At 47.7% G+C, this 13,928-nt stretch overlaps 2 protein-coding genes across 3 annotated transcripts; one reads left to right on the top strand and one right to left on the bottom strand.

The window, feature by feature from the left end:
* Positions 1–942: 942 nt before the first annotated feature.
* Positions 943–5,028, top strand: LOC119321922. Of its 2 annotated transcripts, none has more exons than XM_037595431.1 (3): positions 943–1,183; positions 1,490–3,261; positions 3,642–5,028. In XM_037595431.1, exons 2-3 carry the CDS (start codon positions 1,509–1,511, stop codon positions 4,664–4,666), a joined length of 2,778 nt encoding a protein of 925 aa, XP_037451328.1. In that variant the 5' UTR covers positions 943–1,183; positions 1,490–1,508; the 3' UTR covers positions 4,667–5,028. The 2 variants fall into 2 exon arrangements, with proteins under 2 accessions (XP_037451328.1, XP_037451327.1); XM_037595430.1 differs by having other exon boundaries at positions 1,487–3,261.
* A 4,079-nt stretch (positions 5,029–9,107) lies between these two features.
* LOC119321748 (probable LRR receptor-like serine/threonine-protein kinase At3g47570) lies at positions 9,108–13,077 on the bottom strand. Its single transcript, XM_037595302.1, has 2 exons — positions 9,865–13,077; positions 9,108–9,771 (listed from the first exon to the last, which is right to left on the bottom strand). Exons 1-2 carry the CDS (start codon positions 12,797–12,799, stop codon positions 9,389–9,391), a joined length of 3,318 nt encoding a protein of 1,105 aa, XP_037451199.1. The 5' UTR covers positions 12,800–13,077; the 3' UTR covers positions 9,108–9,388.
* Positions 13,078–13,928: the final 851 nt, after the last annotated feature.

The raw sequence follows: 13,928 nt of genomic DNA, 5'->3' as shown, positions 1-13,928 counted from the left end.
CCACTCGCTTCCCTGCTACCTTCCTCCCTCCCCCGCTCAGCAAGGAGGAAATGACTTGACGGGATATGTCGGGTAGAGGCATAGAGCGATGTGTCGAAGGCTAATCAGAGAGGGGCTTATGCACACTAAGCCATGGAGGAAGGATGCGAACATGGAGATGTAGTGGGTGACACCTGGATGCACGTTGATGGCACATGTATAACCTCGTTTATCGCATCATCGCTGCCTCAGAATAAACTGGTCGTGCAAAGGTATCACCCGTTTGAAGATCAAGGCGGTGGTACCAAAGATGGCTAGAGGCGAATGATCAAGGTGGTTGGGTTGCTTGTATAGTTGTACAAAGAGAAGGGGGAGGGGACAGAAAATGTTTTTTTTTGCGTAGTAGGGGGGAGAAAATGAGAAGAGTAAAACCAGCTTTCATGTGTAGAATACCGGTTCCACCCTGCCACAACGTGAAGTCAACACCAGTAATACCAGTGTCACGGACCAAATATATCCAATATTGTAAGTTTATGGTAAAAAAAAATGGCAAAATTAGTTGAGAGGCGAAGCGAACACTATTTTGTTAAGTTTGAGGGGCGAATAGTATACTATTTGTAAAGTTGAGGGACGAAAAGTACACGTGTGGGAGTGTTTACTTACCATGGTGCATATGCTTGGAATGACAAGCTAGCTATCCGAAAAAGAAAAAGAAAAAACTAACTTAAGCATGCATGCATCCTTTGCTATCCATGTGAGGTGATCGATCGGGATCGGCGCCATTTTGTTCGTGCAGCTCTGGCTTAGCCAGCTTTGGTCACAATCGTCCTCGTGATGCATGCCGGCCCGGCCCAACGTACGTTCGCACTGCTTCGCCCATGATACGCGCACCGATCGCCATTGCTTATAAAAGGGGGAGAGCACGATGCATATCACAACCTAGCTAGACCCTCTCAAGTCCTCCACGCAGAGCATGATCGCTAACTAGAGTAGGCTAGTGCTCTGTTCTCGATCTGTACTCGTGTAGTAGCTTACTACTACCTTTTGCCTTCTGATTGTTCATCGGAGAATTAGCTTCAGTAAGCCCGTAACTGCTGTTTTGGCATTTTAATCAGTACCGCTTTTTTTAGCTGCTTCGCCGAACGTATGCCCATGTGAAGATCGAGCTAGCCTTGTTGCTAGCAATTGGTCTGCGGGATCCAAGGTAATTAGTACTCCTCACAAGCATGTCCATCCTGAACATGTTGCCTGTTCTTTCTTGGAGTAGTATGTTGCTTGTTCTTGTCTTAACCAGTGTGTCGCTTTGCTGAACTCCTACTGCATCCACTAAATCAGATGATGTTGCTGACCAATCAAGCAATTCAGCGCGCCTACGTACAGTAGCTTGCATGCTGTTTAAAGTAGCAGAGACTTTCATATTTGCATGCTAGCTAAGCAAGTCGGCAGCATAATTAAGTGAAGCCAGTAGCCGTGCAGTCTCAGTCTCGCAACTTCTTTTTCAAATCAGCAGGTTCCCGCCATCGATCGCCATGGGGATCACCCGCGCGCACATCGTCAAAAACGACTCCCTGGAGGACAGGCTGGGCGACTACGTCGGCGGCAAGCCCAGGCGCGCCTCGTTGGGGGCGGCGTCGAAGCACTCGTCGCGCCTCGTGGCGGCGCTCACCTGCCTCCAGCTCGCCTTCGCCATCTACGCCACCTTCCTGCTCTACTACATGAGCCCCGCCGTGGACCTCCGCGCCAAGCCCGACTTCGCCTGGGCCACCCGCATCGCGCAGCGCTGGAAGCAGACCATCATGTCCGACGGCGGCGGCGACCCGCTGTTGTCGCCGCTCCAGGTGTGCGAGCACGAGAGCATCGAGTTCGAGCAGAAGAAGTCCACCGACGCGCTCATGATCCGCCTCAAGCGCGAGCTCTACGACGACGTGCTCGCCTTCCAGCGCCGCTCCTTCGCCGCCGAGACGCTCCCCGAGCTCCTCCGCATGCGCTCCCGCTGGCCCTCGTCGCCGCCGTCCGACGAGGCGGGCCGGCCGCGGGTCACCGTCATCCTCAACCACTTCAAGCGCCGCACGCTGTGCGCGCAGCTCGACACGCTGCGGCGGCAGACGCTGCCGTTCCACCGCGCCTGGGTGCTCGCCTTCGGGAGCCCCAACGAGGCCTCGCTCCGGCGCATCGTCGAGAGCTACAACGACTCCCGCGTCAGCTTCGTCGCCTCCGGCTACGACTTCAAGTACTACGGCCGCTTCCAGATGGCGCTGCAGGCCGAGTCCGACTTCGTCTACGTCCTCGACGACGACATGATCTCCGGCACCCGCATGCTCGAGATCCTCTGCCACGTCGCCGGCACCGACAAGTACCGCAACGCCGTGCTCGGCAGCATCGGCCGCATCCTCCCCTTCCGGGCCAAGGACTTCACCTTCCCGAGCTACCGCAAGTTCCGCTCCCGGGAGGCCGGCCTCTACCTCCCCGACCCGGCCTACGACATCACCGTCGACTGCATCGTGCAGGTCGACTTCCTCTCCAGCTCATGGTTCCTCGCCACGGAGCTCGTCAAGACGCTCTTCATCGAGACGCCCTTCACCTTCATGACCGGCGAGGACCTCCACCTCAGCTACCAGCTGCAGAAGTACATGGGCGCCGGCTCCTTCGTGCTCCCCGTCGACCCCAAAGACAAGGAGACGTGGGGGGACAGCGAGCACCGTCTGGCCTACGTCTCCGAGACGACGGTCATCTTTAAGGACATCGTGACCGTGCGGGACGAGCAGTGGTGGCGCGCGCTCACCTCCGGCTACGTCACCCAGTGGGCGGCCATGAACCCGCAGAAGGTGGACGCGCTCTTCTACGCGCACTCCCTCGGCGAGGTCAGGGCGCTGGCGCCGCTGCTCGAGAAGTTCCGCACCACCGCCGGCCGGAAGGCGTACCTCGTCGTGTCCGGAGGCGGGCACTGCCCCTGCGAGGAGGCCGCGGCCGTGCTCAAGTGGCCCAAGGTGGTGTGCAAGGAGCGGCGGTTCAAGGTGTTCGACTTGGCCCTCGGTGCGCTCTCCGGCCCGTCCCATTCCGAGGTGCCCGTGCTGCAGGCCGTCTACTCCAGCATGCGCGGCCTCGTCCGGATGCACAACCCCAGCGTCATCGTCGCCGTGGCCGACGTCGACGGTAAGGTCAAGGACGCGCTCCGCATGGCCGCCGAAGCCGCCGTCAACCAAACCGCACTCGTCCTCCTCCCCAGAAAGACAATCCCCAAGGTGCTCTGGATGGCCACCCTCCGCCCTGCCTCACTCCCAAGTAAGTACTCTCTCCGTCTTGTTTTATCTCCTCGTTGTATAAGATTTGTCTGAATTCAAACTTCATAAAATTTGAATAAATTTATTTTATTAAAAACATGAACACCTACAATATTTAAGGTATATATAATAAGAACACCAATTCCATAATGCATCTAATAATATTGATTTAACATCATAAATATTAATATTGATTTAACATCGTAAATATTAATATATTTTTCCTATAAACATGGTCATATTTTTTATTGGAACAAAAACATGGTCATATTTATAAAATTTGACTTCAGACAAATCTTATAACACATCAAACTCCCTCTTTCTCATCGTCGTACCAATCATCTTCTACAAACATCTTCTATACAACCACTTACGTTGCAGACTGGAACAAGATGAGGATTTCGGTGAACATCATCACGCAGACGCGCGCGGGGTCCCTGGGGCGGCTGCTGAGCTCGCTGAAGAACGCCTACTACCTCGGCGACGAGGTGCCCATCAGCTTCAACATGGACAGCAAGGTGGACGCTGCGACGCTCAACACGGTGAACGCCTTCGCCTGGCCGCACGGTGGCAAGACGCTACGCCGCCGCATCATCCAGGGCGGCCTCATCCGCGCCGTCAGCGAGAGCTGGTACCCGGCCTCCGACGACGACTACGGCCTCCTCCTCGAGGACGACATCGAGGTGTCCCCCTACTACTACCTCTGGGTCAAGTACGCGCTGCTCGCCTACCGCTACGACCCCACCGTCTCCCTCCCGGAGCTCTCCTCCATCTCCCTCTACACGCCCCGCCTCGTCGAGGTCACCAAGGAGCGGCCGCGCTGGAACGCCACCGCCTTCTTCGGCGCCACCAAGCACGGCGCCAACACCCCCTACCTCCACCAGCTCCCCTGCAGCTGGGGCGCCGTCTTCTTCCCCAAGCACTGGCGCGAGTTCTACGCCTACATGGCCGCGCGCTTCACCGAGGACGCCAAGACCAACCCCGTGCAGATCCCGAGGTCGCGCACCAACGGCTGGCAGGCGTCCTGGAAGAAGTTCCTCATCGACATGATGTACCTGCGCGGCTACGTCAGCCTCTACCCCAACTTCCCCAACCAGACCAGCTTCTCCACCAACCACATGGAGCCCGGCGCCCACATCAGCGCCAAGGACAACAAGCTCAAGCACGACAAGGGCGACTTCGAGGTCCCGCTCGTCGCCGACGACTTCGCGCCGCTGCTGCCGGCCGGCAAGATGCCGCCCGCGTCCAAGCTGCCCGTGCTCAACCTCTTCAACCAGCCCGTGTCCATCAAGGGGCTCAAGGCCGCCGGGGCCAAGCTCCGGCAGGACGTCCTCAGCTGCGTCGCCACCCAGCTCGTCTCCGTTGACCACGTCACCGGCTTGCCCAAAAACTGCACCGCCTTCTGAGTTCTGTGATCGAGCTTCCCTCCTTCGACCCCATTGCATAGCATAAACTATGGGCTGCACCGCATTCGCATGCATCCTCATCAGTCTCATCAAATTTATCTTCGTTTGGTCGATCGGCAGGCCCTATGTGCTGCATGCACATGTTGGTGTATTAATTCTTTTCGGTGCGCTCTACAATGAAGACATAGAGTCGTGCCAGCAACTTCTTTTTGATAATCTTGGTGTTTTAATTCTAGCTCTTTGGACTTCAAAAAAGAAAATTCTCGCACTTTGCTTGTTGATTCTTTTGACGAGAATAGCAGGAGCTCTGCCTTTGCATTGTAAGTAAGAGGGGGTCAGAACGTACAACATGTTGCCACCATGAGAGGTTGGCAGGAAAAAACAAACACACACGCTGTAAACATCCACACACTCTGGCATGTATTTCGAATATAGTTATAACATAGGGTGACACAGAACTAGCTCCAGTTCATCAATGTAATGTAGGCATGTATTTCGAATATAGTCATACGTGCTTATAAAAAAGAACTTGCATGACATCTTTTGTCCTACCCTCCCATGGCAGCGGGGTCCTAGTGAAAATTAAGGGATATTAAGGCATCCTTTTAATAGAGAACCGAACCAAAGCATTAACACATAGTGAATACATGAACTCCTCAAACTACGGTCATCACCGAGAAGTATCCCGATTATTGTCACTTCGGGATTGTCCGATCATAACACATAATAGGTGACTATAGACTTGCAAGAAAGGATCAAAAACTCTCATATATTCATGAAAATATAATAGGTTCAGATCTGAAATCATCGCACTTGGGCCCTAGTGACAAGTATTAAGCATAGCAAAGTCATAGCAACATCAATCTCAAAACATAGTGGATAATAGTGATTAAACCCTAACAAAATTAACTTGATTACATGGTAAATCTCATCCAACCCATCACCGTCCAGCAAGCCTAAGATGGAATTACTCACGCACGACGGTGAGCATCATGAAATTGGTGATGGAGGATGCTTGATGATGACGACGTCGATGAATCCCCCTCTTCGGAGCCCCGAACGGACTCCAGATCAGCCCTCCCGAGAGAGATTAGGGCTTGGCGACGGCTCCATATCGTAAAACTTTATGAAACTTTCTCTCTAATTTTTTTCTCCGTGAAACGGAATATATACAGTTGGAGTTGAGGTCGGTGGAGCATCAGGGGGCACACGAGACAGGGGGACGCGCCTAGGGGGAGGGGGTGCACCCCCACCCTCGTGGACAGGGTGTGGCCCCCCTAGCCTTGATTCTTTTGCCAGTATTTTTTATATTTTTCAAAAGTTATCTCCGTGGATTTTCAGGTCATTCCGATAACTTTTGTTTTCTGCACAATAAACAACACCATGGCAGTTCTGCTGAAAACAACGTCAGTCCGGGTTAGTTACATTCAAATCATGCAAGTTAGAGTCCAAAACAAGGGCAAAAGTGTTTGAAAAAGTAGATACATTGGAGACGTATCAACTCCCCCAAGCTTAAGCCTTTGCTTGTCCACAAGCAATTCAGTTGCCAAACTGAAAGTGATAAAGAAAAACTTTTACAAACTCTGTTTGCTCTTGTTGTTGTAAATATGTAAAGCCAGCATTCAAGTTATCAGCAAAGATTATGAACTAACCATATTCACAATAACACTTAGGTCTCATATTTACTCATATCAATGGCATAATCAACTAGCGAGCAATAATAATAAATCTCGGATGACAACACTTTCTCAAAACAATCATAATATGATATAACAAGATGGTATCTCGCTAGCCCTTTCTGAGACCGCAAAACATAAATACAGAGAACCTTTAAAGATCAAGGACTGACTAAACATTGTAACTCATGGTAAAAGACATCCAGTTCCGCTGCAGACGTGGACGATACACCTTGCGGATGTCAGAGGGTGCCATTCTAGCTCTTTGGACTTCAAAAAAAGGAAAATTCTAGCTCTTTGCTTGTTGATTCTTGCTATTTGCTACATCTTTCTACTTACTTGTCATTTGCATGCTACGCAACAAATTTGAATTTAATTTGATAATCCCTTATTCATCCCCTAGTAATTAGACATTGATATTTCATGGTGCAACAGAAGGGTGTAGAGCATCTGCATCGACAAAGCCTCAAAGAAGTCGTAGATCATTAGAGGAGGGTCACCTTTTTTCCTGAAAAAGAGGTTGAAACCACTAGCCTCTGCATCACTGTAACGCACATATCCATTTTTATTAATTATTAAGCAAAGTGCACAACAAAGTCAATTTAAACGAAACTACAAGATATGAAATTAACATACTCGTTTCCAAACCACACCGTGCAGATCTCCGTTATATTCATGCATGCATGGGTTTCAAACATCAGGATCTTTTATTCAAATATTTAAATTCAACTTTACATTGATTATGACCTCACCTATTCTTTTACACGCACACAGTAGTCTTCTCTTTATAATTATACCACTAACTTTCTTTCGTGCATGCATGCACACACACTACCAGCGGCATTATCTATCGCATGCATGCAATCTTTTTCTTCAGGTCGGTCTCCCATGAAGCCACACACCCACACACATCCCCCTCTCCATCATACCGGGCATTCTTTATCTCTCACGCGTGCATGCGCAACGATTGATGTTCCTCTATGTATGTGTGTATATAGCTAGGTCTTTCATAGTTTTCCACACAAACCGATCAATCGATATATCCAGTGAGGTCTCACCCTCTTTTGCACGTCCACATCGATCAATCTATACCTCTCTATATAGGATTAACATAAATAGCTAATACACCCACAATAATTATATATCCAACGTCCCCCTCTCATCATCCATGCCTTCCGCTTCATCTCTCAGACGCATGCACAATGGCGAAGATAGGGGGCAGTAAGGGCCCTGCCCCCCCTAACATCACTATATATCGAGGCTAATATGAATGTGATCATTAGACAATTGCTGCTAAAAAAGGTTTAATTTCATGAATTGACCCTCCTCGTAAAGGATTAGCAATGCTTGGCCCCCTAGCTCATTTATTTTTAATGGCTCCGCCACTGCGTGCAACAGCGCACGTGTTCGCCCCCTCTCTCTAAATATCGATCTCGCACTTGTGCATTCCTTCATAGTCTCCCTCCACTCGGCCCCTCGCACCATCTTCTAGCCCCCCACCGGATTTTGCCACATGTACAATCTAGCAGACTGCATGGTTGAACTTAAGCATAATGCACAAATCTCAAAACAATAGTGGTTCTCTTTTGTTCTAGAATCTTCCGTATCATAACTGCCCAAACTTTTTTTCTAGTTGAATTGCCATTATTTGTTTTTTTACTTTATGCTTTACAACGCACAATTCCATGCATGCTAATCACTCTCTCCAATTTATCTTTGTTTGGTCGATCGGCAGGCCCTGCGTGCTGCGTGCACATGTTGATGTATTGATTCTTTCTTTCGATGCGCTCTACAATGAAGACATAGAGTCGCGCCAACAACTTGAACTTTTTGATAATCTTGGTGTTTTAATTCTAGCTCTTTGGACATCAAAGATGAAAATTGTAGCTCTTTGCTTGTTGATTCTTGCTATTTGCTACATCTTGCTACTTGTCGTTTGCATGCTACGCAACAAATCTGAATTTATTTTGATAATCTCTTACCCATCCCCTAGTAGTTAGACATGATCTGTCAACCGAGGGAGTACTCCCTCCGCCCTCCGCCCTCCGCCCCATAATATAAGAGACGGAGGGAGTACGTCTGATCTTAAATGAAAACGCTTTTGTTGAGTAGAGGATGTATTCGGTTTCATATTTTCTCTTCGTTTTTGTTTATCCACGAGAAAAAAATAGAAAAATAAGAAGGAAAAAGCAAGTCCAAAGTCGAAAGAAGATTATTTATTTTTTTGCCTGTCGCTCCTCTGACTCTCAAGTACGAGAGCGAGGCAGCCGAGTCAGGGAACAGGCCGCGCGAGGACAGGAAGCTGCCGCGGAGCGCAAGACCGCGCCGGCTAAGGTCGACGTCCGGCGGCCACGCTTCCGCCTTGCGCGGCCCACGGCCATCGTCACGACGCGCAGGGCAGCCCCATTCCCAAATTGACGCCAGAGTGAGTACCTAGGGTTTGCTGTCTTCTTTTCAGTCCTGTCATTCCCGTGTTAAATACCAAAATTACCGTATCGATTTTGTACAATTTTTGCTTCAAATTTGATTCAACCGGGATTAATCGGACTTGTCGTCTCGGTCCCAAAAGATTGGGCTTCGTTGCAATCTCTACTAGTACTACTAGTACTATAGTAGATCCAAACTTGACACATCATACATGAATGTTAGCTAGTTAGCAGGAGGCAGATTGAGAGATTTCTGATTACAAAGGAAGAAACTTCCAACACCAATGAAGAGATTTTCCCCGGCAAAAGAAAAAAAAGCAGAGATTTCAGCTGGAAATATTGATTACTGTCCGCCCAACACAGTTTGTGTGGGGGAGGCCAAGTTGCTTTGGCATTGATGAAAGCAATAGGAAAACATAGCTATCAGCCCTTTATCTCTGAAGAAAAGTTTGGTTTGACACAACAGCTCAGGGCCTTTAACATCAATACATAGTGAAATTAACATAAGAAGATTCAGCAATTAGCTATCTAGATTTTCCAATGAAGAAAGATCCAAAACGAAAATAGCTGCGACAGAAATCTGAATTCATTTTATCGGAACTGCTGTAGACTTGCAGCTCTCAGCTGTTCACAGAGAAAAATGCTTCTTTTACAGCCATTACTTCGCTGTAAATTTCATGCATGCTTGGGCGATCTTTTGGTGACTCGACGGAGCATAACAGCCCAAGTTTAAGGAGTTGCAGAGCGCAGATATGCATCACTGTAGTTGGCTTGTATTCTTCTATTTTGGGGGTAACAGTATGCTGATCTCCAGTTTTTGGCATAAGGCTGGGGTGAAGAATGTGTTCAATCTCTGAAAGTGATGCATCCACATACTTCTGGAGTGTAAGGCCATCACTGAAGGCTTCATCAGTAGGTCTTTTCCCCGTTAGCATTTCTAGAAGTATGATGCCGTAACTGTAGACATCGCCCTCAGTTGAGATTTGACTGCCCATGCCATACTCTGCAACGATTGGAAACAAAAAGTTATATGACAAGCACTATAATAAAGTTATTATATAAAAAAACTCAATTCAGACTAGGTTTAGTTACCCACCAGGAGCAATGTATCCAATAGTTCCCCTTGGTCCAGATATGCTTGTTGAGTTGCTCTGAGCTTCAGATGAATAACCATGAATTAACCTTGCTAGCCCAAAATCACAGACATACGCAGTATCTTCATCATCAAACAGTATATTGCTTGGCTTCAAATCACAGTGCACCACTGGTGGGATGCATTGGTTATGAAGGTATTCCAGAGCAGACGCAATGTCAACTGCTATGCATATCACTGTCCCCAAACTCAAATCAGCATTCTTCTGGATCTTAGCATGAAGTCGATTTTCAAGGCTACCATTTGCCATATATTCAAATACCAGAGCTTTGAACTCATTCCCCATCAGATCGTAAGTTGAGCATGCAGTTATGACACTCACGAGATTTCGGTGCCGGATGTTCCGCAAAGCTTTGCACTCAGCAATAAAGCTATCCAATGCACCATACTGATTAAGTTTGAACACTTTAACAGCCACCAAGCTATCTTTTCCGTCCAACTGACCTTTATACACTATCCCGAATTGCCCAGAACCAACTATATTGGTTGGAGAAAAGCCATTCGTTGCTTTGCTTACATCATTATATGTTAGCCTTTTAAACTCCGCATATGTGTGGTCAATGGACTGACTTGATCTCCGCCTCTTCTTCTTTCTCAAAATATGGAAAACCAGGAAAACCAGCCCTAAGATCAAGGCCAATGCAACAACAGCTAGCAGGGCTGCCAACAATGGAACAATGAACTTGCGCTTTCTCTGAGATGCCGAGGTGGAGCACCTGGGCAAATCGTTGACTTGAACATTTGAACAAAGAAGTGCATTTCCTTGGACAAAAACACTACTTGTGTTAGCAAAGGCTCCACCTATCGGAACTGGCCCCTCAAAGTTATTGAAGGACATATTTAGGTATTGCAGCGAAGTAAACATCTCAAGGAATTCTGGTATTGTACCGGATAAATTGTTTTGGGAGAAATCTAATGCTTTGACACCCTTGAGGTTTGCCAATGACTGTGGAATGCTTCCTTCTAGGAGGTTCCCGTCTAAGTGCAGTGCTTCCAACCGGATACATTCACCAAGTGCGGATGGGATTTTGCCTGTGAGTTTGTTGTGCGAAAGGTTCAAGGAACCAAGGTTTATCAAGCTACCAATTTCTGGAGGTATGGAGTCTGTGAACTGGTTATGTGATAGGTCAAGCAACCAACTCAGTTGATTCAACTTGCTAAACATGGGCCCGTTGATGCTCCCGTTGAGGCCATTGCTGGAAAGGTTTAGTGCTACCAATTTCTGGCAGCCAGCTAAACTTGTAGGTATGCTTCCACTTAATTCATTTTCTTGTAAATAAAATTCCGTCAGCTGATTCAAGTTACCAATGGAAGGTGGAATTTCTCCAGAGAACTTGTTCCGTGATAGGTTAAGAATAAACAAATTTCTTAGCTGGCCAAGAGTCGAAGGTATAGGCCCTGTGAAAAGATTGTTATCAAGGTAAAGTAGGGAAATTTCAGACAGGTTTCCAATCTCCAAGGGAATGGTGCCGGATATGTAGTTTGACTGTAGAGTCAAGCCATTTATACTTTTGGGCAGGGTTGCAAAAGAACTAGCCGGCAAATTCCCGCGTAGTTTGTTTTCACCCAAGTTCAGCTTTTGCAGCTGTGAACAATTTGCTAAGGATGAGAAGAATGTCCAGTCTCCAGCTTCTAGCTGATTTGAGTGCAGCATTACAACCTGCAAATTCGACATGGAGCCGAATGAAGGAACCAACCCGCTCAGCGAATTGTTGCCGAGATACAGGAACTCCATGCTGGAGGCATTGGCTAGCGATGCCGGAATCTCACCCTCAAAATGATTGTTAGACATGATCAATGAATTGATGTTAGAAAGAGTGTTCCCCATATCAGAAGGAAGTGTTCCTCGAAGATTATTGTTGGCCAACCCAAGAAAGCTCAGCAAAGGTAAACTGTAAATGGATGGTGGCACTATCCCTGATAGATTGTTGTATGAGAGGTCAAGGAATTGCAGGCCTGATAGCTTGGATAAATCTGGGATGTTTCCCTGCAACTGGTTTTGCGCAATTAACAGACCAGTAAGCCGTGTGAGATTTCCTACTGACGGCGGCACAGTTCCGGTTAGGCTATTCCCTGTTAAATCGAGGTAGTTGAGCTTTGAAGGGAAGTTTGTGAAAGGTGGAATTGGTCCAGAAAGACTATTCATAGAAACATGTATCTCTGTGATGGTTGAGCTGTTGAAAAGAGCTGACGGTATGGCCCCAGAAAGACTGTTGTTTTGTAGAGAAAGGTAGCGAAGCGAGGAACAATTTGCCAAAAACAGCGGGATTTCTCCCTCGAGAAAGTTGTTGGTTAGACTGACAGAATCCAGAGCCGGTGAGCTCCCGAGTAGAGGTGGAATCTCACCAGAAAGCTTATTGCTGGACAAGTCTAGAGAGGATAGGTTGTGAAGCGTACCGAGTAGAGGTGGGATCACACCTCCAACAGAGTTGCTGCTCAGCGCCAAGATCTCGAGGCTAGAGCATAACGACAGCGATTCCGGGATCTCTCCGCTGAGCGCGTTGGAGCTGAGGTTGAGGTACCGGAGTCCAGTGAGCCGCCCAATCTCTGGTGGGAGATGACCAGAGAGCTGGTTGTTCGGCAAGTGGATTCTCACCAGCGAGGTGAGGTCGGACATGCAGAGCGGGATTTTTCCGGCGAGGCCTTGTGCCTCCAAGTCCAACGCCACCACAAGGGGTAGTTGTGCCGGCCTTGTGCATGAGACGCCGCGCCAACTGCAGAAATCTGGTGAGGTGGTGTTCCATGCGGTGATGGAGAGGCGAGACTTGAGGCAGAGCAGAGCGTCTCGGTTGTTGTCGGATTCATCAGCTAATGTTGTCAGCAACAAAGGATGCAAAACCGATAAGATGAGGATGGCTAACACTACTGCCCAGGCCATCTGGTTGATATGCAACCGTGAATTTTGGGCTGATTTGATTCTCAAAGAGCAATAACTTGCTTTTTATAGAGGTCTGTTGCTGGGCTGTAGAGGTCACTATTCACCAGCCTTTAGCTGATTGTTCTTGGTGCATGCAAGTCTAGTTTTGGGTTCAGAACTGAAACTTTGCAGTGAACTATGGTTGGATTTTCCTCGGTGGAAGAGTATCAGTTTGTTAGTCAATACATGTCCACATCGGATGTATGTGAAAATTTGAATAGTATTAACTTGGACTATAAGTTTCTAACTCTCTGAACAGGACAATTCGGGGCAAATGAACTTTATGAAAGTTCTGCGAGAAAAACCTATCCAACTTTGTTAGTACATCTAATTAATGCGAGGTTTGCAAGTCATAAAAGTTTCTCTGTCCCTGAATAGGGAAATTGGGGACAATGATGTTTCTGAAAGTTCTAGGAGAAGAACATGTCCAACTTTGTTACTCCCTCCGTTCCTAAATAATTGTCTTTCTAGAGATTTCAACAAGTGACTACATACGGAGCAAAATGAGTGAACCTACACTCTAAAACATGTCTACATACATCCGTATGTTGTAGTCCATTTAAGATGGCTAGAAAGACAATTATTTGGGAACGGAGGGAGTAGTATACTACTGTAACTAATGTGAGGTTTGTCAATGTCCCTGGACAAGAAAATTGGGGGCAATGATGTTTATGAAAGTTCGGGGAGAAGAACCAGTCCGACTTTGTTAGTTGACAGTGACTAATGTGATCATATTGAACTTAGAGCACGCACGTCGCTGCCATCAGAATACCATTTCCCAGTCAACATGGTCCGGTCAAAGAATCTTGTTCAACTTTGATAAATTTTTCTCTGTTTACTTTGCTGTCTTATACAAAATATCACTGTCTTTCCAGTCAAAGTTATTGAAAGTTCTTGTCTAGTTGCTGTTTTCTGTAATACTGGTACAGATCCTTTATTTAAATGAAGACAAAGCATAAGAAGCAACCATAGTGAATGCAGCGGCCTTCATTTTGCCTCACAATGGCTTGGAGGTACCTCTTGGTTCTTCGACTTGTTACAACCGGGGTTATTCTGCTCATTTTCCTGAACCAGGCGGCATCTTCATCGC

The sequence above is a fragment of the Triticum dicoccoides genome, chromosome 6B (assembly GCF_002162155.2).
Source record: "Triticum dicoccoides isolate Atlit2015 ecotype Zavitan chromosome 6B, WEW_v2.0, whole genome shotgun sequence".
Classification (NCBI taxonomy): domain Eukaryota; kingdom Viridiplantae; phylum Streptophyta; class Magnoliopsida; order Poales; family Poaceae; genus Triticum; species Triticum dicoccoides.
Note: the sequence above shows the minus strand (reverse complement) of the source record. Positions and strands in the feature narration are given on the sequence as shown.

Coding starts and splice junctions, on each gene's coding strand:
- LOC119321922 (XM_037595431.1), top strand. CDS start 1,509: ATGGGGATCACCCGCGCGCACATCGTCAAAAACGACTCCCTGGAGGAC. Junction 3,262..3,641: donor CCGCCCTGCCTCACTCCCAA/GTAAGTACTCTC, acceptor CTTACGTTGCAG/ACTGGAACAAGATGAGGATT.
- LOC119321748 (XM_037595302.1), bottom strand. CDS start 12,799: ATGGCCTGGGCAGTAGTGTTAGCCATCCTCATCTTATCGGTTTTGCAT. Junction 9,772..9,864: donor TATTGGATACATTGCTCCTG/GTGGGTAACTAA, acceptor CAATCGTTGCAG/AGTATGGCATGGGCAGTCAA.